Here is a 24,649-nt window from a genome sequence, read left to right as displayed (position 1 = left end):
GGAAATCACTTTAGCATGGGATATCTGAAGAGTGGAAATTAGCCCATCGCTGCTCATTGTCGTTGGTCTAATCATTCACACTTTCCATACACGGGCTCAACATGTTTTCAAACTCCGATCGACTTGCAAGACCCATTAATGTTCTCTCGACCGCGACGCCCTACTTTACAAATTCCAGACTTCTCATTTCAATTGCCTCTCAGCCGCCCAACCGCGGCCTTCCTAATGGGTTCAAGCACACCCTCTAACATCGTAGCGCCGCTCCCGACTCTACTCCACTTTCTCTCCGTCACCACCAAACTTCCCACTCCTCCACTACCGTGGGATGTCGGGAACCTCAGCACGCTCACACAATGCTGATGAGGCTCGTGAAGCCCTAAATTCATAGTTCTTTTCTCGTACCCTGCGCAGCTTCTGCTATAGCCACTGTCGCAGCCTCAACCGTGCCTGCTGTTGGTTGTCGACCCTGCCACCATTTAGGATCTTGGTACTGTATTGCACTCGCGCTGCCATCAAACCCACACCCGACTAGCCCTGTCTCTCCACCATAGGATATGCCATTTGCAGCTCGCGTATCATCTCCTCGCATATGTGCATTGCGTGGCTGCTCGACACACGCTCGCCGCATATCGTTGTCCTGGTGACTGATTGACTCCAGGATGGGTAGGATATTATTGACTATACAATTCTTTTTTCCGTGTCGTAGCAGCTAATTCTATCTATTTTGTGTGTAAACCCTGTACGGGGCAGGGTCTGGATCCAAGGTTGCTACACCCGCAGTCAAACTCAACCGGACAGCACTAAAACTTGAACCTCTGAGCTCAGTCTGCCAGCGGCAGTAGCCACTACTTCCTAGTCACTTTCATAGCTCTTTCTGATTGTCCAGTACTTCACCGATTTCATTATATATGCAATATCACATTATTACAAGACCAATGACCGAGAAACATGTCTGGCCCGCGATCGAAAATGAGAGTTTTAACAAGTTGAACAACCTTGCGAAGAATCGAGTCTCGAGTCGGTTACCGTGTCGTACCTAACGAACTAGGTCGGAACAAATCTGCACTGGTCAGTGGTGACTAAACACTCGAATGCTCAATAAACCGTCTGAATCTGCCTTGGAGCTAGGGCAACTCGTTCAACGAGGCTTGTTTTATTTTCATTTTCAGTTCTGCTACCAGTGAAACCAAAGAACATCCTTTAAATCATCGATTTTGGGGCCAAAACTCACTTTGTAGAAATGTAAGGATGTGTCGCTATTTCAATATTTGGGGGCAACAGACAAAAATGAGTACCGAGTTTTAGGACAGATTGGAATATCGTATGACTGCAGCTTGGTTGCTTTAGTATACTTCCATCCTCCTCACCCTGGAGATGATAACTTGAACACGTCGACATAAGAATGTTAGCTTCCAACCATGAACCAGGGATCAAGCGTCGGGGATTTTCGTTTTGAGCGCCTGAGAGAAGAACTCAAGTGCAGGCGCCGAGTAAGGTGGGTACCTTCCCTGCATGAAGCCCTCCGTCCTTCAAGATATGACCGGTCGTTAACCAGGTAAGTCCGACATGAACAGTATCACGCACCCTGCGTCTGCGGGGACATTGATATAGCCCCTTTGATGGATGAAAGTGTCGAAGGAGTACTTCCCAAGGTATGATCCATCTGCAATAAACGAATGATGAGTACTTCTTTCAACGACACGCGGAGCGTAACACACAGGCCAGATTGCCCTTGACCACCGAAAGGTATTTCATAGACAGCGACCTGAGCGAATGTTTCGTTGAGGAACTAGCTGCCCGCTCTGGGTGTGCTGCACGACTTTGGAACACAGCTCATCAACGCGTATCGCATACGTGAAACGTGATCCCTACATTTATTTTTCGTTTCCTCGTCTTCGGTGAAAACGTAAATGACAAGGGGCGTGGACCTATAGGGGATGAGCGTTTTGCCTGATAGGCATTCTTCAAAACACTCACCCAGATCGTATGTGTGAGATGGCGGCGTCAACATTTGCCACTGGGATGATTGGTAAAATAGGACCGAATATCTCTCTGCGGTTACGATGTGAACAGTCAGCTAGATGGCACTTGGAAGGGTACGAGCTTAACTGACTCTTCCATCAATGGGTCGTCCAATGTTACGCCAGTCACAATAGCTGGCTCGATGCGAAGATCTTGCCCAGCTTGTCCCCCGAATGCGACCTTTCCTTTAGTTCGGGACAGGAGACTCTTGTTGCGTTCGTAGTGTCGAGCGTTCACCACGCGACCCATCTCAGATGAGGAATCAAGCGGACCCTTTGGCCAGAATGAGTCATATGCTTTCTTGAATGCCTCCACGAGTGCGCTTTGGTGTTGTTCCTGCACAAAAACATGATTCGGTGCGACGCAAACCTGCCATGACAGTACGGTTATTTTGTTAATCTTTGGGACAATTGGGTCAGACCTTACCTGTCCTGCATTTTGTTGCTTTCCCCATAGAATCCTCTTCGCTGCGATCTCAATGTTCGTGCTGTCCCCGTCGACGAAGACGGGTGATTGTCCGCCAAGCTCGAGAGTCACTGGCGTGAGCTGCTTTGCTGCTGCCTCCGCGACGATCCGTCCGACGCTCACACTACCCGTGTAGAAAATGTGGTCCCACTTCAGGCTAAGGATGTGGTGGTCTCTTCGACGGCTCCGAGGCAGACAGCGTAGGCATCCGGGTCAAGGTATTGCGGGATTAGTTTCGCCATGAGGGCTGCAGAAGCTTGGGCGTGCTCTGAGGGTTTGATCAAGCATGTGCAACCCGCAGCGATTGCACCGATGAGCGGCAAAATCGTGAGCACCCATGGAGAGTTCCAGGGACTAAGGGTAAATTGTCATCATGCCGCCAAGACAACCTGGCCAGATGATAGCGACTTACATGATGCAAACCACTGTGCCCTTTGGCGCCTTGAATATTGTTGTGTCCCACCCACTGCGCCAAGCCTCTACCTGCGGTTTCTCGGGAGAATTCCACTTCTCGAGATTCTCGACAGCATGAAGGGCACTTGAAACAATTGAACCGAGTTTGGCCTCAAAAGGGTACCTCCCAAGATCAGCTTTCAGGGAGGCCGCGACAGCATCAGCATTTTCCTGGACAAGGCGGGCAACCTGGAGAAGTTGCTTGCGACGGTATTCCAACGGAAGAGTGCGGCCCTCACGGAAGGTGTTCGACAACCTGCTGTGAATCTACATGGGATATCAGCATTTATCGTGAGTACCATATGATGGATGGGAAACCTCTGTGATATGTTGCTTCGGGGTATACTTCAAGGAGGACATGGTTACGAAATCTGACTCGAGTTGGAAGACTGATGGTTCTGAGGATCTGGCAAGAAGTTGAATGATGCGAGCGGTCAAAATCTTTAACCACTCGCAAATTGCCTTAATCACGGAAACGAGGGGCTCCGCGCTCACCGGCAAATTGCAATCCTTGATCCCGTTGCATATATTTAGTCCTATTCATTACCTGTTCCTGTTTACCCAGTCAGACCCAGCGCTCAAAACTATTCTGGCCATTGATGAAAACAAAGAAGTAACAAGAGGCCAGGCCCATCATCATCAAGTGGGCCACATCGTTTCGAGGCTATGGAGTGATGGTACCGAGCAACTTTTGATTAGGGGGGTTGCAATCTTCAAATAAAATTGAACGCACCACCATCCCATCGACCAAGCATGGTTTACAAGGTGTATATCGCATTCTTGATCACATACGTTTCTAGGGCAACGTCTGCGAAGAGCGCCGCTGGCCCTCCAGGGAATGTGTCATGATACGCCACTAGACCATGTTCGACATGAATGACATCTACGACCACGTGCTTATCAAAACACGGCGACTGGACGATTGATATCCTCCAAGTGATATTTGTAGATCAATATCCAGATGGTATCAACAAATATGATTCATGTTTGTGGGTACCATCTGGACTTCGAGCCTCACTAGTAGTGATGTTCCGTCCCGGCCTGGTCCAAAAGCCGCGGTCCGAGTAGGGAGAATGTAATTAGCTGTAAAATACCTCGAATTGGCCAAAAATTGAATATGTACGTGCCCCTTCACGCTCCCCGCCATCAGCGTATCAAAAACCGTTAAACAAACGATGACGAACAGCGTGTCAAAACACAAGAGAGGTGGATATTTGAGGAGTAACGTGGCGTACGTCAATTAGTATCTGGTGTGAACCGCGACAATAGCGTCAGTGTTGAAATTTTAATAAATAACAAAAAGCACAAATCACGTACCATCAGCGAATGCCTTCGATCAGCGGTGTGAGCATGATGGTGAGTTGGTGTTGGAGGGTTGATGTATTATCCGTGGGATGACATCATATGAACTGTGAAATGCACCTCTAGTATCCAGCCTTCGAGCTCGACTTTGCTACTGATATCGACGGCATTGTAAGGCGGAGCATGAGTTCGATGGGAAAGGCATTGTAAGGCGGAGCATGAGTTCGATGGGAAATAGAGATCGAGACGACGTAGATAGAGGTCGTGCGTAGTAACAATACGAAAAATGAGTAGTGACGAGCGATAAGGATGGTGACTTTTCTTGAGACTTTCGGATGTGCTTGGAGCGGGGAAAACACTGGGTGTGATTCTGCTGGTTAATACGAGGGCACAGGACGTGCTTATATACGTCCGTGAGTGGCTTAGTAGATAAAATACGCATATACGAGAGAATGAAAGGAAACGACGACGACGTTTGGTGAGAAGTTTGTACTCGTGGCCTGCACGACTGTGTGAAATGTTAGGAGAAAACGAGGGGTTAAAATCTAAATACATGGATAGGATGACGTACAAAGATAACCCGCATGTCTCGGATGCGAAGAGCTTTACTCTTCGCACTTTACTCTTCGCATCGATGAAACATGCGTTTTGCGCCTTCACCTGAAGCGTTGGTCGAGGGCGTAATTACGGACACGTTATCCTTACAGCATGTTTCAATGCTCGAGAGAGAGTTACTAGAAACTATAAGTGTGCAGATCTGCTTTGTTGATTCAATGCATTTTTCAGGACTAACTGTCAGCCGTCAAGCTAACGTCCGAGGGTATTCCTGTCAACTGGATCATTTGATTGTTCCTAGTAGAGTCCTCAGGCTATTTTCCGCCGACAATGTTTAGAGCTAGACGTTAAAATCAATACCCAAGTCTTCAGCAATGATCATCGCAGCCTTCTCTCCAATGAGGAGCGCCGTGGAATACGTGTTCTTGGGAGACAGTTAGACCAAAGGTCAGTTAATCTAGTTGGGTACTCACCGTGCCCACGTTTTTTGGGCACAATAGACATGTCGGCAACCTTAAGGTTTGTGACGCCGTACACGTTTAGCCGAGCGTCAACAACTCCTTGTTCCGCCTGTGGTTTCATGGCGCAGGTACCAAGCTGCATACAGAAGAATCAAGCCCCCGTTTCAAGCTATCATAGCTGTACGTACCGAATGCCAAGTCGTTTGCACTATGATTCGATTCAGTAAGTAACCTGAACGACGAAAATGCAAAGCTAACACATACCACAGTCACGGTGATATTTTTCAATGGCTTCGTCATCTTCAGCAGTGTAGATGATGTCAGGTGTATTTAGATCGACTGGCCCAGACGCTTCTCCACAGGCCGCAGCGCTTCCCTCTGGAAATTTAGGATGAGCTTCAGCGAGTTCGCCTCGGTAGGAAGGCATGCGTCGGTAGATTTCACGCATTTTTTGTACGCAAAGTTAATTGGTACAATATCGGATGGACTGAATGAATAATAATAGTTATACAATGACCTGGAATGAAATGTGTCGACTCACTCGTCCAAAAACCCTGGCGTGAAATCGAGTGCTTCCTTACCGTTTTCGTCCACTTTGATATGCACGCTTCCAGTAGATGCAGGGTAAAGCTGTCGAAAGGTTCAGAAAAACTCACAGGCAAAGTAGAGAAAGTTACCGTAAAGTAGGCAGCCATCATGTAATTACGGGGAGGAAGGGTACCGACAAGGGGTCCAATGTATCTAGTCATCATGAGCTTTCACATCAAAGCAAAGAAATACACACACACCCCGCAATTAGGGAAAATATTGCAACACACTTGTCCGGGCGATCCCGGAAGAACTTGTTCCATCGCGGTTTGAAAGGCCGAACCCATGGCTTTCAGCTCGTCGCCATCAGGACGCCACTTGATTTTCGCATCAACACCACTGAAATAACAATGAGCATGTACCAGCAATGATGACCAGTAAGTTGACTGACTTCGAAGCGATGAGTGATTTGCCATTACTGGTCCATTGTGCGAGAGCATCTACAGTTGGTCGTTTTGAGAGGTAACGGTTACATAGTGAGGCGATGCTCACTTTTTGTAACACTCTCCTCCCCACGCCAGAGGGGATCCATAGTGACTGCCTCATCAGCAGCTAAGTACGGAACCAAGACGACATCGTGATCTAATACCTGTAAGCCAAGATCACGAATATATGGATGAAATATTACCTGTGTAGTTTTCTCCGACACCAGGCAGGCTGACAAATGGTTTAATGCCACATCGCTTGAGTACCGCCTCGGCACCAATACCAGACCTCTCGAGAATGGCTGGGGAACCAAATGCTCCGGCAGAGACAACAACAAGCTTTGAAGCCTTCACGGTACTTAATGACCGGTCTGCATCTGGGCAAGACACAGGGTCATTGGTAAACTCGATACCTACGGCACGCTTGTCCCTGTGATTCAGAAAAGGTGTCAACAATTGGTTACAGATGCAAGGCGGACCACTCACTCGAAGATGACGCGCGTCACGCGTTTGCCAACCCAAATTTGTAAGTTCGGGTTCTGAGCTTGGTTGTAGATGTAGCAGTGGGCTGCGTCGGAACGCTTTCCAGTGGTGCCATCAATGTACCTATTCACACATGAATCCGATCCACAATAAACTACAAGGACATGCTCACTTCGCCCATGGCTGATACAGCTTTAATCAGCGGTTGCAGGCACGGAAGTAAGATTAGAAAACTCACGCTGTATGTATTGCATGTTTCTAAATCATTGGTGTCGTCGGAATATGGCCTCTTGTGATAGGTCGTACCAACACGGATGAACTCTTCGCAGATACCTAGTTTATGCCCGCCAGGGGACACCTTGACAGGTCCCGTATACCCGTGAGTTGGACAACCAGGCTGCACCTCGTATGTCTCCAGCTATGCAATGTGGTCAGCGTGACAAATATATAGCCAGCTTATTCGAGAACCTTCTTCATGAGAGGAATTAGATTCTTCGATTCCCAACCTTCGACTGCCCAATCATCATAATCGGAGGCAGGTGGACGAGTGTATGCCCCAACTGTCTGTATATCAGCATCCTGTTCATTTTGACAAAAAATCTACGGACAATTGATAGTCGATCCTCCGCCGACTGAACGACCAGACGGAACAATCAATGACCGCCCATTGAGACGCGGAGAGGGATTTCCGAAGTTGAATGTGAGTGTCGTGCTCGTCGGGGCCATATGGAACGGATACTGGTAAGGTTGAACATGAGCAGGTTTATCGAGGGTGTGTTCACCCGCTTCCAGAATCAATATCTTTAGTGAAGAATCACATGCAGCTAGGCGGCCCGCAACAACACAAGCTGTAGCACCACCTACACAAAACACAAAATTAAGATAGTCCATGACAAAAGATGTTAATATTGACCTCCAGCAAAGATGATATCGAATTCTGTCGGGGATGAGGGAGACATTTGATCGTTGTAGAATACTCGTTAATGCCCGTATCTTATATGCACTGGTGATTCCTTGCTCATCAGATGGTGACTGCCCCGGCGACTAATTATATGGTCTGTTTATGTGTTTCAGCACTATAAATATGCATGAGAAGTGACAGGCCGACTACCTAGTAAGGTTCCAGGACCCCGGATGTTCCCTATAGCCTGATCTCAGAGGGGAACATTTGTCCCGGAGGACAGGTTTGATCAATCTTTGTCTCAACGTGGGGCCAAGTTCGGCCATAGGATCAAATATGCGACAATGTGATCGCAAACGTAAATGATATCCGTCGCCTCATAGAGACATTCAAGCACTCATGCCACCATTGAGGCACCTGCAATCGCCACATACACTCCGAGCATCTGCAATCCTCATCAATGTCTTGTTCGGGACAGACGTATCTGGATCTGTCGGGTAAGAAATCGCTACATTGTCGAAGACACTGAGATCGCTTTAAACCCTCGGATGGATGATACCCCGGGACTCGGAGCTGCTGATTGTGTCTAGCTTGATGAGTTCATGCAAATCTAGAACGATGTTATTGGTTCAAGGAGTTCGGCATCTTTAGATATCTTTTGAAGGGAGCGTGCGCCGTGAGGCCCTTGGCGCCGCAGATATATTCATTGAGATGTTGCTGTAGGGATATGAAAAATAGAGCGTGAGGAGTGCGGGAATCAGTCTTACCAAGTTGTTTTAGATGGCAAGGTGAGTATATGTGCGGTGGGAGAATGATGGATACACGAAACTGTTTTTTAAAAATTGCTTATTTCTGGAGGGTTGTATTATTGACATCGAGAGCGTGGGCGGAGCATATATACATGAGAGTTCCCTTGACTTATTTCTTGGTCCTCCGGAATGTCACGGTCACAGTCATTTCGTGGCTCACCTTGATGGAGCGAATCAGGAAGGTCTCATTTGCTGTGGTGCTTCACATGGAGGTGCGCCTGCTATGTCCTCTGTTTTATTTTAGGGCATTCATATATTATAGGCTGCTACATCTGCATGCCAAGCTGATATCATGATGGGAAGGAGGGTAACGGTCCCACAAGGTATGTACCTTTATGTTTCGTGTTTTGCAGAGCATATTATTGCGCAGGGTCCACATTGATTCAAGCCTGTGAGGCTGTTGATGTTGTGATTTCTCAACATATCCTATCTATCTATCTGCGCTGTCCCGGTGGTTCCTAGCTAACTTCCTTCTGCTGCGAGGTTTTTTTCACCATGACAGGTTCCTTAGGACGCATGATCGGATGCTGGAAACTGCCAGTGAGTGGACTGTTTGGCGGGAAAGAGAGATGGTGCGTTGACGCTTGCTTTACTATGTGCCCATTCGAGGTTGAGCGTTCTCCAAAGCTCGCGCATTTATCACCGACATTCAGTGCTATGCCTGTTAGGCCTGGTTCCAAGGCATTCGTGAGTACTTTGCTGGTTCATGCTCAGTGAGACAATGTTGACTTGTTTGCGTATACTCACGAGGTGCGCAGTGGTGCATACCATCCACACTGGCAACGATGTGATACAGCTCTGATCGCACATGTTTTCACGAAATCATGGGTAATTCGTATACTAGCAAGAGTAAAATATGCTGTAGTTTAGGCTATGCTACCGTACAATAAGACAAACGTAACCTCCTGTACCAAGAAGATAGAGTATAAACAAACCTGGGCCGTCATCCGAGTGTATTTGTCCTAAATTTGTTTGGACAAGTTTGCCATCATAAGCATTACCAGGGGTCCATCAGAACGGCTGAGCCTGTTGAGGACATGCAAACGATGTCGATGAATATAGGCATGTTTGCCCCCAATGATGTAACTTATCTTGCATATCAGAAGTGCTAGTCTCAATGCGTGATATGGTTGATGAATCAAGAGATGGGCCATCTGTAGTCCATCATATCAGGGTCTCTAATTTTGCAGGGCGTGGAATTTCGTAGGTTACCCTCGCCAGATTTATCTCTGGCGGTGCCACATCATGATATGCATCATACATCACACCGCTGGAAGCAAGTAAGTAAGCGAAAGGCTTTGTTTCATGTCCTAAATTATCCACTCAGGTCCGCATTAGTACCACTGTCTGCTTGTAGCAACTAGCAAACGTACGTTTTCCTCAATACTAGAAACACCCTACGCTGCCCCATGCCGTGTCCGCACTGCATCGGAAATATACATCTGTGCATGAGACAACACCATTTTAGCCCCTGGTCAACTTCGCAGTTACTAACGCATATATACCACAATCCGTTTTTATATATAATGATACATAAGAAGACCGTGACACCCACGCTTTCACACATCTTTCTTGCATACCGTGACAGACTTCTTCGCCATGGGATCAGCGGGTATACCATTGGATGCAGGGGCTTTAATGTCGACAGTGCTGGAAGGAATTTTATATGGTGAGCATTGCAATGAGTTCGTCTGAGCTAATATCAAATTTCTGCAGGCTTTTCGACACTCTTGTTCATTGGTACCGTCTGGTCTTTGACCTACAAACGTCGCATGCAAGATATCAATCTCCCAATTCTTATTGTGGCAGTTCTGCTGCTGATACTTAGTACTGCGGTTAGCTTTTTGCCTCTTGTATTCAAATGTTGTTGATTGACGTCTCCAAAGCACATAGTGGTGAATATCATTAGAGCTGAAGACGGACTGGTGAAGTATGCCAACACGTATCCAGGCGGACCATCCGCATACTTCGCAGATGTCTCACAGAATACTTATGTAATAAAACATTCGTTTTATGTGATGCAAACTCTTCTTGCCGATGGTGTGGTGGTGAGTTCGTAATTTTATGTGCCAGCTTAAAACCCTTTGGGCTTATAGAAGTGCCTCGTCTGGTGAAAAGATTTACCGTTGCTATGTCGTTTGGCAATCCAGTCGGATTATCATCCTACCGATTATACTGTGGTGCAGTGTTGCAGGTTAGTCACAATCATGCTCAGCACGTTATATACTCTAACGTTGCCTCAAAGCAACTGGTACCATTGCAGTTTACAGTGTCTCGCAAGCCAGTACTGGCGCTGGGATCTTTGTCGCAGCGCTTGCGCGATGGGTCGCGGCGTTCTTTGCCTCAACAATCGCAACTAATTTGTTGAGCTCAGGTAAGCAATCCCTGCATGAGCGTGACGTCAAGCCCTGAATCTATATCCAGGATTACTGGCATATCGCATCTGGAACATCCAGAACAGTGTCTCTGGGGTTCGCACTACAGCGAGGGGCACTGTGATGCCAATTGTGCGTGTACTCGTGGATGCCGCTATTCTGTACTCCGCAACGCTATTTACTGCACTAATATTGTTCGTCTGCGGAAACAATGGACAGGATGCTGTTGTAGACATAGTAAGTCCGCCGTTAACACCTGTTATTGAAACACACTGAGCTCGAGCCACTAGGCCATGCCGATCATGTCGATTGCTTTCTATATGGTGCTTATTCGTGTCGCACTCAACAAAAAAGATCGCAGTTATATCTCGACTGGTATCAGTATTCCCAGGCAGACGGCCAGCGAGGCAGAACAAGAACACTCACGACAATATGCCTTGAAGCCTTTGCAGGTCCATGTATCCAAATTCACACATGAAGACCGACCATCGACATGCACGGCGGAGTCTAAGGAAGGGGTGCCTTCGAATTACAATGTATAATCAGCCTGATAACCACATATGTTTTGAAGACTTGCAGGAATATGACACTTGATCCGCTCAACTACGATACGCACATAAAACATGGACAAACACGATAAACATACAAAGTCGCGTACCTTTGCCGAGACATACACACCATGATGCTTTTGGTACTTTACCTGACTTCCCATTTTAATAGAATTAATACTTCAAAGTCGCATCCTCCACCGAAACCTGTTTGAGGCTTCACGCTCGGAACAGATCGCTGAATGGGTACCTGTAATCGGTTTTAGATCCATGACACAGGAGAATCAAAGCGGCGGAAAACACTCGTGTGGCGAAAACGCGCGCACACTCACACACTCAGCACTTAGTACTCATTACCCAGGCCTTCCATTTTGGCGGCCACCGAATTCTGCATTCATGGTTGTGCTATCAGAATCAGTGGGTATTGGTATTAGTATGGTGGGAATACAAAAGACTTGCTAGGAAATATCTCATTAACATCATATCACATGGTGGCAAAACGTATCAGAATTAAGGGCAGGGAATCCGGCGAGAGCGGCTACCGCATCTAGCGGATTGAAGTTTCGTACTGTTTATCTTTTAGGGAAGTTCTAGTTCCGCCACCTTCGCGCCTAAACACTGTTGCATTAATGTTGAGACTGAGGCAAGTCCAAGTATGTCATTAACTTAGGCCATTATGGTTGAACATCCCTTTTTTTTTAATCCTGTTTATTGTCTGCTGAGGGCAACGCCCGATGTAGACAGTACATGCTGTGTGCTACTGCGATCTAGTTACATTAATGACATTGGTATAATTATGGACCATTGGCTCGCGCCCCGTACGAGTGTTTGGGGTGTTAGAGCATCGGAAGCCAACCTAAGGCTAACGGGGATGGGGGTGTGTGCACTGGTACACGAGGTTTTCGTCTTTTTGGAGTCACGGGGATTTACTCTTCAGGTTCAGGGCTGGCTGTGCGCGGGGAACGAGTTAGCTCACTTCATTTTAGTTATCGGCGACGATGTTGCCAAAAGTGCGTTCTAATCTTCTGGTTGCGGCGATGTTGAACATCCCTATACGTATGCGGGGCCCGAGATTAGCATACACACAATGCGTCATATTGTGTGCATGTGCTCTGTCATAATTATGGGTGCTCTTAGCTCAGTCAGCAAGTGCTCAAACAGGGGGCATCTAGATGAAACTGACAGTAGGCGCCACGAAGTAGATGTGAAAATCCGGTGTAGTGATGACTAGCCTGAGCGTGAAGCCATCGGACTACTTGGGGCGGTGTTTGAGTGACACTAACAAAGCGTGAGGCGAATGGGAATCTCAGGCAGAATAGAACACGAACGTGCGATGAAAGGGAGCGCGCCAAAGACACAAGGATACAAGAAGTCCTGTAAGATACCAGAAACAATCGATGCGATTTTGTGAGGACGGTTTCACCTGACTGTTTGAAGTGGAGTGGACGCACTCTTACAATGCCTAACGCAGGATTGCCAGGTGCTTGACATCTAGTTCATCCAGAACTGTTAGTACCCGCGTTTTCCTCGAGCATCAGTGACAAGCCTGCCGCCATCGACTGCCAGTTGACTGACCTTGAGTCACTCGTCCCGGATATCCAAAGAAACCAGGAAGGGGTTGTATAAAGAGAGGGTGCACTGGCAGTCGGTTGCTGTAAACGTGTTGGAGAGCTGGGAGAGCATTAGAGGCCGGATGGGTGCAAGTGGTGTACTTAGTGCCAGAGTGTGTTACTACGCGTGGGCCTGATGTACAGTATGCCAGTGTACTGGCAGTGGCGTTGCTGCCAGGTGCTGACAACAGCAACCGGCCGTAAGAAATGATGAGCTGTACGTCGATGCAAAGAAGGCGACAGCGGTGCGATGCGGGGGATGCACACGAATAGCCACGGAGTACTTGCTGAATGGGGGAAAATAAGAGGAGAAAGGCGCGCGGGCAGTGTAGTAAACATACTGACCTCAGGCCCACAAGCTGTCCCAAGCGGACAATCGCCGGTTTTCGAACTTCCTCATTCGTGATAGGTACCACAGGTTTTGGAAGCGGTGCTCTACCCTCTGCCAGGTGCTTAATAAGTTCCCGTGCAGCCAAAGTATGAAGGAGTGGAAGTTCATCCTTGCGCGGTGGTTTAACTGCCGTGACCGGCACCACGAACTCGAGGATCTCAGCCAAGCCTTCAACCTTGGCATACAACCTGACTTCAGGAGGGATCGATCTAAAGGTGGTGATTGCAAAGATGTTGAAGCGCGTCTTGAGGAATATCTTCGTAATACTATGTGGAACCTGCTGTATCGGAGGTGACGGCTCCAGCTGCACGCCACTGGGCGGAAGCGAGTGATGGTAATTCGAGGGTAAGAAGTTGACGGCTTGTAGGTTGCCCGAACCAACCCAATCAACCACGAGATTCTCGATTACACCCGTTCGACCAGCGTTCAGAAGCTTTGCATATTTCTCAATTATGTCTTCAGCTTGAACTGCAAACAAACATTCACCCCCGCCCGAGCGAGCGAGGCGTTCGCACACGGCCGATGCAGCATGTTCACCGATCCCGAGGGTGAATACCCTCAATGGCGCGTTTGGCCTGCAGTTATCGACAGCCGCTGAGACAATCTCGAATGGATCGAGGTTTGTGGATGACTGTCTCGTGATTAGTTCGATTAGAGCCTCAGCCGACATCAGACGCCATTTGAGGTAGACGATGGCATCAAGCGCTTGACTCTGGACAAGACTTGCGTGACCACTCTACGACACCGTGCAAACATACCTTTTCTCTGAAGGGGGCCCACTCCAACACGTCCGCCTCCACCAGTAAGAACGAATATGACAGTCGGGCGATTGTGATTGCGAGATACCACTGCAAGCTGCAGGGCGTGGGCAAATTTCGTTCCGCTGTTGTTGGCTTGTATGGCTTGTATATTCGAGATCTGCACAACTCACTCAATGTCTAGTTGATCTTGACGGTAACAGAACATGATTACCGCATACTGCATGTTCCTGTCGTTGAATGACACACTCGTCTCCCACATACCATTAACCTCGCTCGCGAAGCTGAAGATATTGAATGTGGTATCCGAGTCTGGCAAGAGGTGAAGGAGCATCCCCAGCGTGCGCTTAGTTGTCTCCATCGGGGCTCCGCTCATGCTCGAACTGCGATCAACAACGAATATGTATTCTTGCGACGCAACACGAGGCATCTTGAACTTCGGTACGAAAGAGAGCTGCATGGCAATTGTATCCGCATGCTGGGGATGAACTTCGGCGAAACACCGAGGTTCGTTGAGTCCAAGGGCATGTACCGTCAGCACGAAGTCTTGGTCTAGGAACGTCGTAGATGACCACCATGCGGTCATCCGTCGTTCAGACTTTGTTCCTGCGTGTATCCTGTATCGCAGTAGAGAAATCGGGTGAGTAGGGTTACGTATAGCCTGTATCACACCGCTGGTTTGGACGTCTACAGTGATTTGAACACGCGTCCTTTCATTAGCCGTAGATGTATCGAGCGGAGTCTCGCCGTATCGTTTAGCAACGGTCATTGGAAGCTGTAGACAGACATGATCTTGTCTTCCTTCGTCCAAAAGATTCATCACAAACTGACCACTCGTCAACAAAGTATTTGTGAAGAACTGAGAGCGCACTCACTGTCAATCTGACTGTAACCTTCTCCCGTTATAGCCGGTGTTGCAAAGGAGAAGTCAGAAGCTGCAGAAGCTTTTCACGTTGCAATGGATGCCGGAAGGTCCGCGGGATTAGTAGAATGTGTGGCGAGCGCATTACGACGATCCTGGACGAATTCTGACTCGACCTTGATCTAGTATTCACAATTTCAGTTGGCTCGATTCCCGCCCGCGCCCATCGGCATGTTCGAGCTCAAAGGCACAACTCGCGGCGTTCGCTGGAAGATGGAATACGTATTTGCGCGGCTCGTAGGGCTCTCTGAGTCATTCTCGAAGACTTGAAAAAGCATGACTCTCGCAGAGACTACGAGGTAAGAGGAGTACAGATTAGTGGTGAATGTGAATCTCGCTCCAACTCATCAGTCAACCATCCATACTCTCACGTCTACCTCTTGAAGCGGCAAATGCAGAAGATGTGGTCCAGGGAGCGATACACGATTCCTGCAAGGCTATCTGGTCATAGTACAGTGACGAAACAACGTGAAGAAGTCGCCGATTCATCCTTGAACGTTTTATACTTGAAGTTTGACGCCGAGAAGCCATTTCAGATCCTGAATGCGTGAACATGAGTCGAGGTAATCAGACATGCGCCGTAGTTATGTTATATCTCTCTGATAACTACTTACAGGCAAGGAAATTCGATGGCTTGACGAATGATATACTGCATCGTGTAGTTTTCGAAGCTCGGAGAATCTTGCCATATTTGAACTTTGCCGCGACTCGGAAAAATGTAATACATATATCATCGACAATCTGTCGAAGCGCTTTGGAGGGTTCGAAGGAGCCCATAAGCCAATCAGTCAAAGTTGTGTGCACGATAGCGGACCGGTCAATATTGAATCTTGATACCGAGGATGAACGTTCAAGCATGATTTGGGTACCTGGCGCCTATCATGATGTCGAAAACGTCGTTGCAGGGCGTACTTCAGGCAGCGGGCGGTGTGGCGGGCAGCTTTGTCATCTAACTCCGCTTGAAGCTGCTGGGGAAACACAGACACGGAGTCTGAGTCCACCCCGAACATGCGCACCCGGCCGTATCTTGCACGTTCACATCCAGCCGGACTTTCAGCTCGAGCTTCGGCTTCGGCGCTTGAGTGCTCACTTGCCATCCTGTGCAAGAACTTAAGGAACGACTGTCTTCCTTCTATATAGTCCGACCAGAGGAGAGCTGTGCGCACGTGATCAGATTCCACTGATAAAAGTTGAAGCGCAATCAGTGCCAATCACTGATTAGCTCATACTATTGATGGTTCTACCCAGTGTACTAGGGATACACAAGGTCGGCCCGCCAGCTTTTGCTTGGTACGAGATCATGGTATGGATTCAGCTATTTTCGTGATAATGTTGCAAGTTCACGTGACTTGTGTAGGCTTTGTCCCGGGTCAGCGCCCACAGCTGTTCGCGGCATGCTGGGCAGCATGCATTTTTTCCATCCCGGACCTAATGGGCAGAAGACTCTGAATAGGGCTGTCCTGCACCGCCGTTAGCCATACTTTCGTCTAACTGATTCGTGGGGAGGGGCACCAGCACGCACCTCAATGCATTGTGGTTGCCGGTTGTGTCAATGCCTTGTTAATCGCCGTTTTCCACCGGCCCCAGGGTGTCAACATGATTTAAGAAAAAGAACATCGTGAGCTGCAGCCTGCATGACTGAAATATCAATGCCAAAGGGTGGATTTTTGTTGTCTTCTGACTACTTTGTCACAGTCGTTCTTCTTGCAATCAGTCCAATACCATGCGAGAGATGCATGCTCGGCTGTGATGTACTGCGAGACTGAGCATGCGTTTCAGTGCTCTGAGTGGCACGGTCTGTTTAATCTCAGATCTTGCCGGAGCCTCGTGTCACAACGTGACGTTCACTCCTAGTACAGTTCTACGCCGACCACACTTATATAAGGACCCATGTCGCCTTCTATGCGCTTCTTCATATTCAACTTCCGCTAGCTGTACCATTCACCCAGGCTGTCTATTGTAATGTCTGATCCCGACTATGGGCAATCTCGACTGGGAGACATTCGTATTGACACAAGCTTCTCACGTTCCCCTAGTACTACTCGGGATTTCCTTGCAGAGCCAATGCCCAGGGACAGATATTCCAGGGCAAGCCATACATCGCGTGTCCGAGATGTTACTTGGATTTCGGCCTCTCAGCCATCCCAGTACCCTGCAACCCAAACCCCTCCGACCCCTCACTGGCAACATTCCACTCCTGTTATGCGTCCAGCACTTCATACAGCGCAGCCCACTCTGTCAGACTTCGGAGTACGAGTACATGACTGTTGGCATCGACGACACAGGTGCCGATGAGGAGAATGGATATGGGTCTTCAGAGGGACATGAGAGGAAGCCTCAGGGCAAGAAGAAGTTTTACGGCGGGTTCATGAATGGGTTGAAAAGTATACCGAGAGTCATGTCGAGAGGCCGTTTGAATTCAAAGGACCATGCCAAGCCATTGAAGCAGGGGACCACAATTCCTTCCGTACCAACCGAATCCTCAAGCTCCAGGAATCTCGCTCGTACACCGACAAGTGCTAGCAAATAATGTGCCCCAGGTCGAGAGAGTTGACACGCCTCCGTCCGACATGCTATCTCCCGCAAAACCAAACATTCTGTTTGATGCTGATACACGCACATCCATTGCGGATACAAGGCGTGACCGGACATTGTCGGCTGTCAACGAGTTGTACGAACCTAGTCGCTCGCATGGTCCATGATGATATTTTCCCTGCTGATTTCCACCGCGTAACACTTCCCATCCATTCCACCACTCTACCGACGCAATTTCCACTCTTCATCCCTTCAACCGCTCCACTGAAGCGATTTCCCTTCCTCGTACCATTCATCTTTCGACCCAAGCTACTGCGACTCCTGTCCTTGTGGAGCCTCGGCCTGCAGAGGATTTTGCAAAGATGGAGTCTCCTATCCGCCCCCCACCAGAGGAATCCATTGCCTCTCAAGTGGCGCGTATTCGGCGATTCATGCGGGACCTTAGCAGCCTTCCATGGATTTCTCCGGCTCGTATCTCGAATGAATATGTTCCCGGACAGAGTGATCGGAGGAGGCACAGCCGTCAACGGTACTCCAAGACATCAAAGAGTTGGTATTCCCAGCGAAACAGAGGAACCTTGGACTTGCTTTCAGGTCCATCAACTCCTTTATCTACAGGCCGCATTCCACATCATGTCCAGAACTCGCCTGCTCCAGCTCCGAGACCGTATGTCATGAGCCCGAGCACTGCGAACCTCATGTTCTCTAGGCAGTTCTCTGGCGGGCGGTCCAGATCGCCTTCTTCGGATGGTGCTCCATCGTCAGACAGTACTAGCAACCCACAATACTCCGGGCCATTATACCCAGCGTATGTGGCGCAGCCGTTATTTGTCTATCCTTCTGGGATTCCATCTCCTGGAAGTGGCCTAGAAGCGCAGCCGCGACCGGTGTTTTTCACCACACCTGTTTTCACCACCATATGCATCTCCCGAAAGGTCACGGTCGCCTCTGCGGCACAATGGAACCCCGAGGACGCCTGTGTTGTGATGAACCCTGGCTTTTATATTTTGACCTCTTGTGCTACAATTTCCCATAATACACATCAGTCTCTGAAGAAGGCCTTGGGCAATTCTCGACTGTGTACTACTTCATCCCTTGCATCGCACCGCACAATGGCAGGGCATTGGTAGTACGATCCCTCCGATTTCTCATCGTTGATCAGATTTATACCCGTTCATTCACGTGTTCGAGTTCGAGTTTAGCTCGAGTCTTACTGATGATTGACAATGATCATTCAATGACACGGTTCGCATCTCGGCAGCGACTGGTAAACGTCTGCCGCTCATTCACAAAGATCCAGTGAATTCGTTAGTCTGGTCTCCAGACAGCTACATATCATTTCTGTATGTTATGCTATGATTGCCAGTATCCAGTGTATCTGCTAGTTAGTCTGTCAAGTGAAGACACTGGGGCCCTGAGGGTTTTGTAACAAGGTAAAAGCGAATTTTAGCACCATGATACTATTCCATACATCGCGATATTGCGCAAGGTTTTGAGCTTCGGTCTGATCAGTAGCATAAATATGCAAAGGTCTATGATGTTGTTCTCTCTCGAATCCATTTCATTTAACTAAATGCCCCGAGCGGAAGGCAGGGGAAGCGCAGAGAGAAACCGGTGCGAACCTGTGCGAACGCTATACTTACATAGCTCGAAGAAACTATTTTAGTATAGTAGGGAAAGTGAAAGTGATCACGTGTGCACTCAGGCCGGGACTTGAAGGGGTGCCGAAGCTTGATTCGAAACTTAAAAGTCCATGTTTCTGGAGGCCATCCAAACTTCGTTTAGCCATGGAAGAAAATTGCCAATCTCGAAGACTAGGTAAAGGGACAAACTCCTGCATTCCCAGCCACTCGAGCAAGAGGCCGTGGTAGACCGGGACTCTGTCGTCAATCATCTTGTGGCCATGGGTTGATCGGCTCCCGGAGTGCGATACAAGATGAGTAATTGCTGCGGGTGCGCCTCCTAACGAAAGCTCCTACCATCCATATACATCCAGCAAGCTCCTACAGTCGCCAGCTTCCTGGCTCGATTGCTAACGAGCGACATGCTCGAGTGACTCGAGGTCAACCAACTGGCAGTCGATGACGACAGACTCGTCATTGACATGGACATCCGAGGAAAACGCAGTTCTGACAGATTTGGACGAATAAGACGTCGAGCATTTGACTATCAGTACGGCAGGCGTTTTGAGAGCGAGAGTGAGAGTGAGTTCGCTCAGTCCCCGGCCTTCAAGCAGCTGTCAGGCTAAATGATCGTGCTCGGAAAAATCGCACCGAGTGTTTCTGGTATCTTCTTATAGATTTATCCCTTTGTCTTCGGCGTGCTCCTTTTCATCGTGTGTTCGTGCTTCCATCCTAACTCAGTTTCTCGCTCGCCTCACGTTTATTAGTGTCACTCAAACGCCGCCAGGACCGTGGTACTTGTCACATTTCGAGCATGCTTATCCTAGTCGTCTGGTAGTGTCTACCATAGGGCTCCAAAGATTCAGAATAATCCTAATCGTCTGATTTAATACGGATACAACGGCCTGGCATTACCTATCCGCTGATACTCAGTTTAGGGTTTATAAGTGAGTCGTGATTGAATGAAATGTTGGCAGGTGCAGTAATCACTGAGACTTCCAAGTAGCCCAGTAACTTCACGCTCAGGCTAGTTGTCGCCATACTGGATTTTCACATCTACTTCATGGTGCCTACTATTTTTATTTATCCAGAGGTTCCCGGTAGACGTGCACTAGTACCAATTTTGTCTACCATAGGACATCGCCCCAACGGACAATCAAACAAATAAAAACTAGTACCAGTATGGTAGGCTCAGGGACCCGGCCGAACGCTTGCTGGCCGAGCTAAGAGCATAATTAATGATAGAGCACATACACACGACACGAACAATTATGTGTATGCTAATCTGGGGCTACGTGTAGGGATGTTCGACCCCAAAAAAGCCTTACAGAAAAGCGACCTATATGTTGTGGTCTCTCTACCTTAAGTAGCCTCGACTTTGCCTCGGTCTCAACAGTGTCTAGGACTCTAGGCGCGAAGGTGGCGGAACTTGAACTTTCCCAAAAGATAAATTTCAATCCGCTCAATGCGGTAGCCGCTCTCGCCGGATTCCCCGCCCTTGATTTTGATACGTTTCGACACCGTGTGATATGATGAATTGGATATTTTCGAGCAGATCTTTTGTATTCCCACTCGGGCTACCCATACTAATACCTACTTGGTCTCCTTTCCGAGGGATTCTGATTGATAGCACAACCACGAAGTTAACTGGGAATCCGGTAGCTACAAAAATGTAAGGTTTGGGTAATGAGTACTGAGTACTTGAGTACTGAGCGCTGAGTGTGTGAGTGTCCTTACAACGCGGGTGTTCCTGTTTTATTGTAGACCTGGAGAGCTGGATTAGCGCAAAATTGATGAAAATATTCAGCCGCTTCACACGTCGGGCATTTCAGTATTGAAAAATTCCGTCACGGAAAGGGTTTCTAATAACTTCGACTCTTCAAGTTTCAAGATCTCATTCAATTCTCCCGATTGATTCGTGTCGTTCAAATCGCAAGATGTATAGGCAGTGAACTGTGGCTTACCAGTTTGCAGAACGCTAGCTAGAAAAGGCCAAACAGGCATAAGTCGGTTGCAAAAAAGTCAAACAACTCCCGATGCGTCGCTCCACTTAGACTCGTAGATTGCTTCAGCTACGCGATCGGACATAGCAGTTCAAACAACGCCGCCAGTTTTATTTTTGACGATATACAAACGGCCGTAAGTAGCTAGAAATATGTGGGTTCTGTGAAGTGGTTGGCTATGGAGTGCCGATGAGCCGCGCGAAGGGTCCTGATATTAGTATTACTGGGCGGTCCCACGTCGAGGTTTTGTGACGTTACTTGATTTATACAAGTGGATGTCTACACTTGTACAAAAATTATTCCATCGCGCTCTCATGCAGTCCCGTGACGACCTATCTGCTGCAGGACATTGTTCATCAATTCTGATCTAATGATGTTTGACTCAACCGCCCAACCCACGTGGTGGCCAAGTTAACTGACTTTCTCTCAGTTGAGATGATACAGGTTCCTCTTGGGATGCGGGGGTCTTATCACACTGCGCTATTAACGATACACAGTTTTCGGTGGATGCCATATATAAAGGTATTGCAACTTGTCTCTTTCATACCAAATCCCTTTCGACAGAATGACCGTTCAAACACTTGTAAGCGACTGATATCGATTCGTCTGCTACAGTGAATTTGGCTGAAATACTGGCTAGCCAACCTCAACTCAAATACTTGTTGTCGGTGGCGGGCCCGCCGGAAGCTATGCAGCTGCTGCTTTGGCTCGAGAAGGCTTTGAAGTCACTCTTCTCGAAGCTGTGAAGTTCCCTCGGTCAGCACATACTGATATATGACATTGGCATACTAGAGTCACTAATACATAATTGTACCAGATATCATATTGGCGAGAGCTTGCTCCCGTCAGTCCGCTCCTTCCTGGCATTTATTGATGCGGAGGAATCTGTCAAGAACTATGGATTCACACTTAAGGTTTGGATAGTATTCAATGTGTCGGAGTACATTAGACGGTTACCCTCTTATAGCCTGGAGCTGCAGTCAAGCTGAACCAGTTCAAGCGAGAAGGATGTGAGCCTACAGTCACCCTAATACATTTGTCATATCATCAATGCTGATTGTTCATTCCAGATACAGATTTCGTTGCGCTAAATCCCAAACAATGCGTCTTGGAACGTGGTATGTAATATATTGGAGATATGCTTACAGTCTCATCGTTTTGCAGGTTCGATCGGAATTTGACGATTTGCTATTTCGTCATGCTTCGAAGAGTGGTGCAAATGTGTTTCGACAACACAAGAGTTACTGAATTTCAGTTCGAGGGCGAAAGACCTGTTTCAGCCAACTGGAGGAATACCAGCACTGGAATAGAGGGCCGTATCTCTTTCAGCTACCTTGTCGATGCGTCAGGAAGGAACGGGATCATGTCCACAAAGTATCTCAAGAACAGACGCTATAATCAGGCCCTCAACAATGTTGCATGTTGGGGATACTGGGATGGAACCGAGTCTTACATGCCGGGCACCACTCGCCAGAATGCTATCTTTGTCCAAGCACTTGAAGGTATGAGAACAACTTAAGGGCTTGAGCCAAGCTTAATGTCTGCAGACGAGTCTGGATGGGCTTGGTTTATTCCTCTTCACGATGGATCCACATCTGTGGGAATTGTGATGGATCAAGAGTCAAGCAATCGTAAGAAGAAAGCTTCTCGTGCGGCCTCAGGAGGATCCGGTTCAAATCTTCTGGCTCATTATAAGGAAGAACTTTTAAGCAGAGCTCCTGGAGTCCTCAAATTGATAGGAAAGGCCACCCTTCGAAACGATGGCACACCGGAAGCTGTGAAATCTGCAAGCGATTTTAGCTACTCGGCCTCCTCTTATGCCGGAGATCATTTTCGGCTAGCGGGGGATTCTGGAGGTATTTTTCTTGATGCTTTGTGGTACTCGCAATTGACAATAATAAGCATTCATTGACCCATTCTTCTCCTCTGGCGTCCATTTGGCTTTCACAGGAGGACTTTCGGCTGCTCTCACGATTGCTGCGTCGATTCGAGGACTCTGCAGTGAAGGAAACGCACAACGTTGGCACACCTCAAAGATTGCCACCTCCTACACCAGGCATGTTAATTCGGTTACCGGAATGATGGCAACTAAGTTCTAACACAATGTATGTCGCAGGTTTCTTCTCGTCGTCCTTGGCACCTACAAACAGATCCAAAATCAAGCTATGCCGGTGATGAGTGATGTGGATGAGGACAATTTTGACAGAGCCTTTGATCTCATCAGGCCGGGTGAGCATCGATGTTTTTTCCTATCACTGGAAATTCTGATACTTGAGTGCAGTGATACAAGGGACAGCAGATGTTGGTAAGGCCTTAACAGAAGACGAACTCCAGGTACGTATGTTCTGCGATTATCTTCCACGACATCCTCAATCCAATTAACAGAAAACTATGGACTTTTGTCGTCATCTATTCGCACCCACTGATCCCGAGATGCATTCTGCAGTCAAAGCTAGGTAAGGGTCCCTTGTCGACTGAACTAAATTATCCCATAGTAAACTTTGAATAGATTGGATCCTTCTCTAACATCCCCAGACGCACCCGTCATGACAGAGAGCGACATCGATCGCTTGCTCGGAGATGCTGATGAGGAAGCTAAGTTCGTTTTGAGCGAGATCAACGCGCGAAAGCCCATCCATACGATGTACAACCCAACAGAGAACTTCGGTGTGGAGGAACACTTTGGTTTCAAAGCCGTCTTAGAACGAGGCAGATTGGGTTTGGAGACTGCGTAAGTCAGGCATTGCTAGTAATGCAGAGCTGTAATGGACATATCATAACAAGTCGGTTATTCGCTGACACGAGGACTGAAGTATAGAGCTTGTAGAACTTCGATGATTTTTCCGCTTAATGTTACAATCCCCATTCAAACCCGTCTCTTTTGTGATTTACATAACCCAGAGTCGAATTCAACACCATATATTTAGTATTGAAGGAATGACTATATAGAACTTGGAAGACTGCTGAATTTAAAATTTGGTCATTAGTACTAACGTTCGTAGCCGAAGACAAAGTCGCCTGAGCCTTGAAGCGGATAGTTTCGATTCTCTGACATGAGTATCGAAACGTAGCGGCGACAGCGCCCATCCCTAAATTCTTCGAAAAACGATCCGATTGGCTGCAGACAATGTCGAGGGCGCCACCTTCTCGCCGCTCGGCGGCATAAACTGATTAAAATCACAGCTAGTCTCGATTGGGTTGTAACAATATTGCAGTGTTTTTGTTCCGGATGGCACACCATGTTGACAGCGGAACGTCCTGAACCCTCGAATAGCGGCGGCGGCGTCGTCCATATCAGCACCAACATATTATATTAATCGCCCTCCTAAGTATAACATTTGTTCTCTAGGGCTATGTCCAACATAGGGTCTACGACCCCGAAGGACAATAATTTAAAAAAAAACATTTATTCTCATTATTA

The 24,649-nt window shown here is 47.9% G+C and overlaps 6 protein-coding genes across 6 annotated transcripts; 3 read left to right on the top strand and 3 right to left on the bottom strand.

Annotated features, from left to right (window-relative positions):
* Positions 1-1,208: 1,208 nt before the first annotated feature.
* Positions 1,209-3,617, bottom strand: DFJ58DRAFT_793146 (Aldehyde/histidinol dehydrogenase). Its single transcript, XM_041390388.1, has 10 exons — positions 3,259-3,617; positions 2,900-3,207; positions 2,670-2,841; positions 2,449-2,637; positions 2,114-2,391; positions 1,978-2,052; positions 1,862-1,928; positions 1,717-1,789; positions 1,585-1,663; positions 1,209-1,527 (listed from the first exon to the last, which is right to left on the bottom strand). The coding sequence occupies exons 1-10, from the start codon at positions 3,298-3,300 to the stop codon at positions 1,431-1,433; spliced, it is 1,380 nt and encodes a 459-aa protein (XP_041242839.1). The 5' UTR covers positions 3,301-3,617; the 3' UTR covers positions 1,209-1,430.
* Positions 3,618-5,114: 1,497 nt separating this feature from the next.
* On the bottom strand, positions 5,115-7,813 carry DFJ58DRAFT_793144 (GMC oxidoreductase-domain-containing protein). The gene is made up of 17 exons (XM_041390387.1): positions 7,668-7,813; positions 7,363-7,614; positions 7,223-7,314; positions 6,993-7,172; positions 6,758-6,852; positions 6,475-6,701; positions 6,339-6,428; positions 6,238-6,286; positions 6,101-6,185; positions 6,047-6,075; positions 5,936-5,999; positions 5,800-5,888; positions 5,747-5,775; positions 5,523-5,669; positions 5,447-5,466; positions 5,293-5,394; positions 5,115-5,221 (listed from the first exon to the last, which is right to left on the bottom strand). Exons 1-17 carry the CDS (start codon positions 7,711-7,713, stop codon positions 5,138-5,140), a joined length of 1,680 nt encoding a protein of 559 aa, XP_041242838.1. The 5' UTR covers positions 7,714-7,813; the 3' UTR covers positions 5,115-5,137.
* Positions 7,814-9,999: 2,186 nt separating this feature from the next.
* Positions 10,000-11,815, top strand: DFJ58DRAFT_793139 (uncharacterized protein). The gene is made up of 8 exons (XM_041390386.1): positions 10,000-10,133; positions 10,181-10,299; positions 10,351-10,512; positions 10,583-10,658; positions 10,710-10,838; positions 10,889-11,076; positions 11,130-11,635; positions 11,718-11,815. Exons 1-7 carry the CDS (start codon positions 10,064-10,066, stop codon positions 11,379-11,381), a joined length of 996 nt encoding a protein of 331 aa, XP_041242837.1. The 5' UTR covers positions 10,000-10,063; the 3' UTR covers positions 11,382-11,635; positions 11,718-11,815.
* A 1,616-nt stretch (positions 11,816-13,431) lies between these two features.
* Positions 13,432-15,078, bottom strand: DFJ58DRAFT_685033 (uncharacterized protein; the record flags this gene model as incomplete). Its single annotated transcript, XM_041383291.1, has 3 exons — positions 14,361-15,078; positions 14,177-14,306; positions 13,432-13,982 (listed from the first exon to the last, which is right to left on the bottom strand). Coding segments are annotated over exons 1-3 (1,287 nt in total), but the record flags the coding sequence as incomplete, so codon positions are not given.
* A 1,968-nt stretch (positions 15,079-17,046) lies between these two features.
* Positions 17,047-18,590, top strand: DFJ58DRAFT_842305 (uncharacterized protein; the record flags this gene model as incomplete). The annotated part of the gene is made up of 6 exons (XM_041392814.1): positions 17,047-17,452; positions 17,562-17,762; positions 17,913-18,197; positions 18,222-18,270; positions 18,313-18,411; positions 18,539-18,590. 6 exons carry the CDS (start codon positions 17,047-17,049, stop codon positions 18,588-18,590), a joined length of 1,092 nt encoding a protein of 363 aa, XP_041242835.1.
* A 2,909-nt stretch (positions 18,591-21,499) lies between these two features.
* On the top strand, positions 21,500-24,157 carry DFJ58DRAFT_793129 (putative halogenase). Its single transcript, XM_041390385.1, has 13 exons — positions 21,500-21,811; positions 21,869-21,984; positions 22,046-22,180; positions 22,203-22,207; positions 22,299-22,333; positions 22,393-22,449; positions 22,484-22,730; positions 22,776-23,084; positions 23,131-23,284; positions 23,345-23,457; positions 23,510-23,562; positions 23,614-23,684; positions 23,738-24,157. Exons 1-13 carry the CDS (start codon positions 21,794-21,796, stop codon positions 23,961-23,963), a joined length of 1,539 nt encoding a protein of 512 aa, XP_041242834.1. The 5' UTR covers positions 21,500-21,793; the 3' UTR covers positions 23,964-24,157.
* The last annotated feature ends 492 nt before the right edge of the window (positions 24,158-24,649 follow it).

This window comes from Suillus subalutaceus (assembly GCF_016647625.1).
Source record: "Suillus subalutaceus strain FC151 chromosome Unknown DFJ58scaffold_68, whole genome shotgun sequence".
In the NCBI taxonomy this organism is placed as follows: Eukaryota; Fungi; Basidiomycota; class Agaricomycetes; order Boletales; family Suillaceae; genus Suillus; species Suillus subalutaceus.
This window is presented reverse-complemented; position numbering and strand designations above follow the sequence as displayed.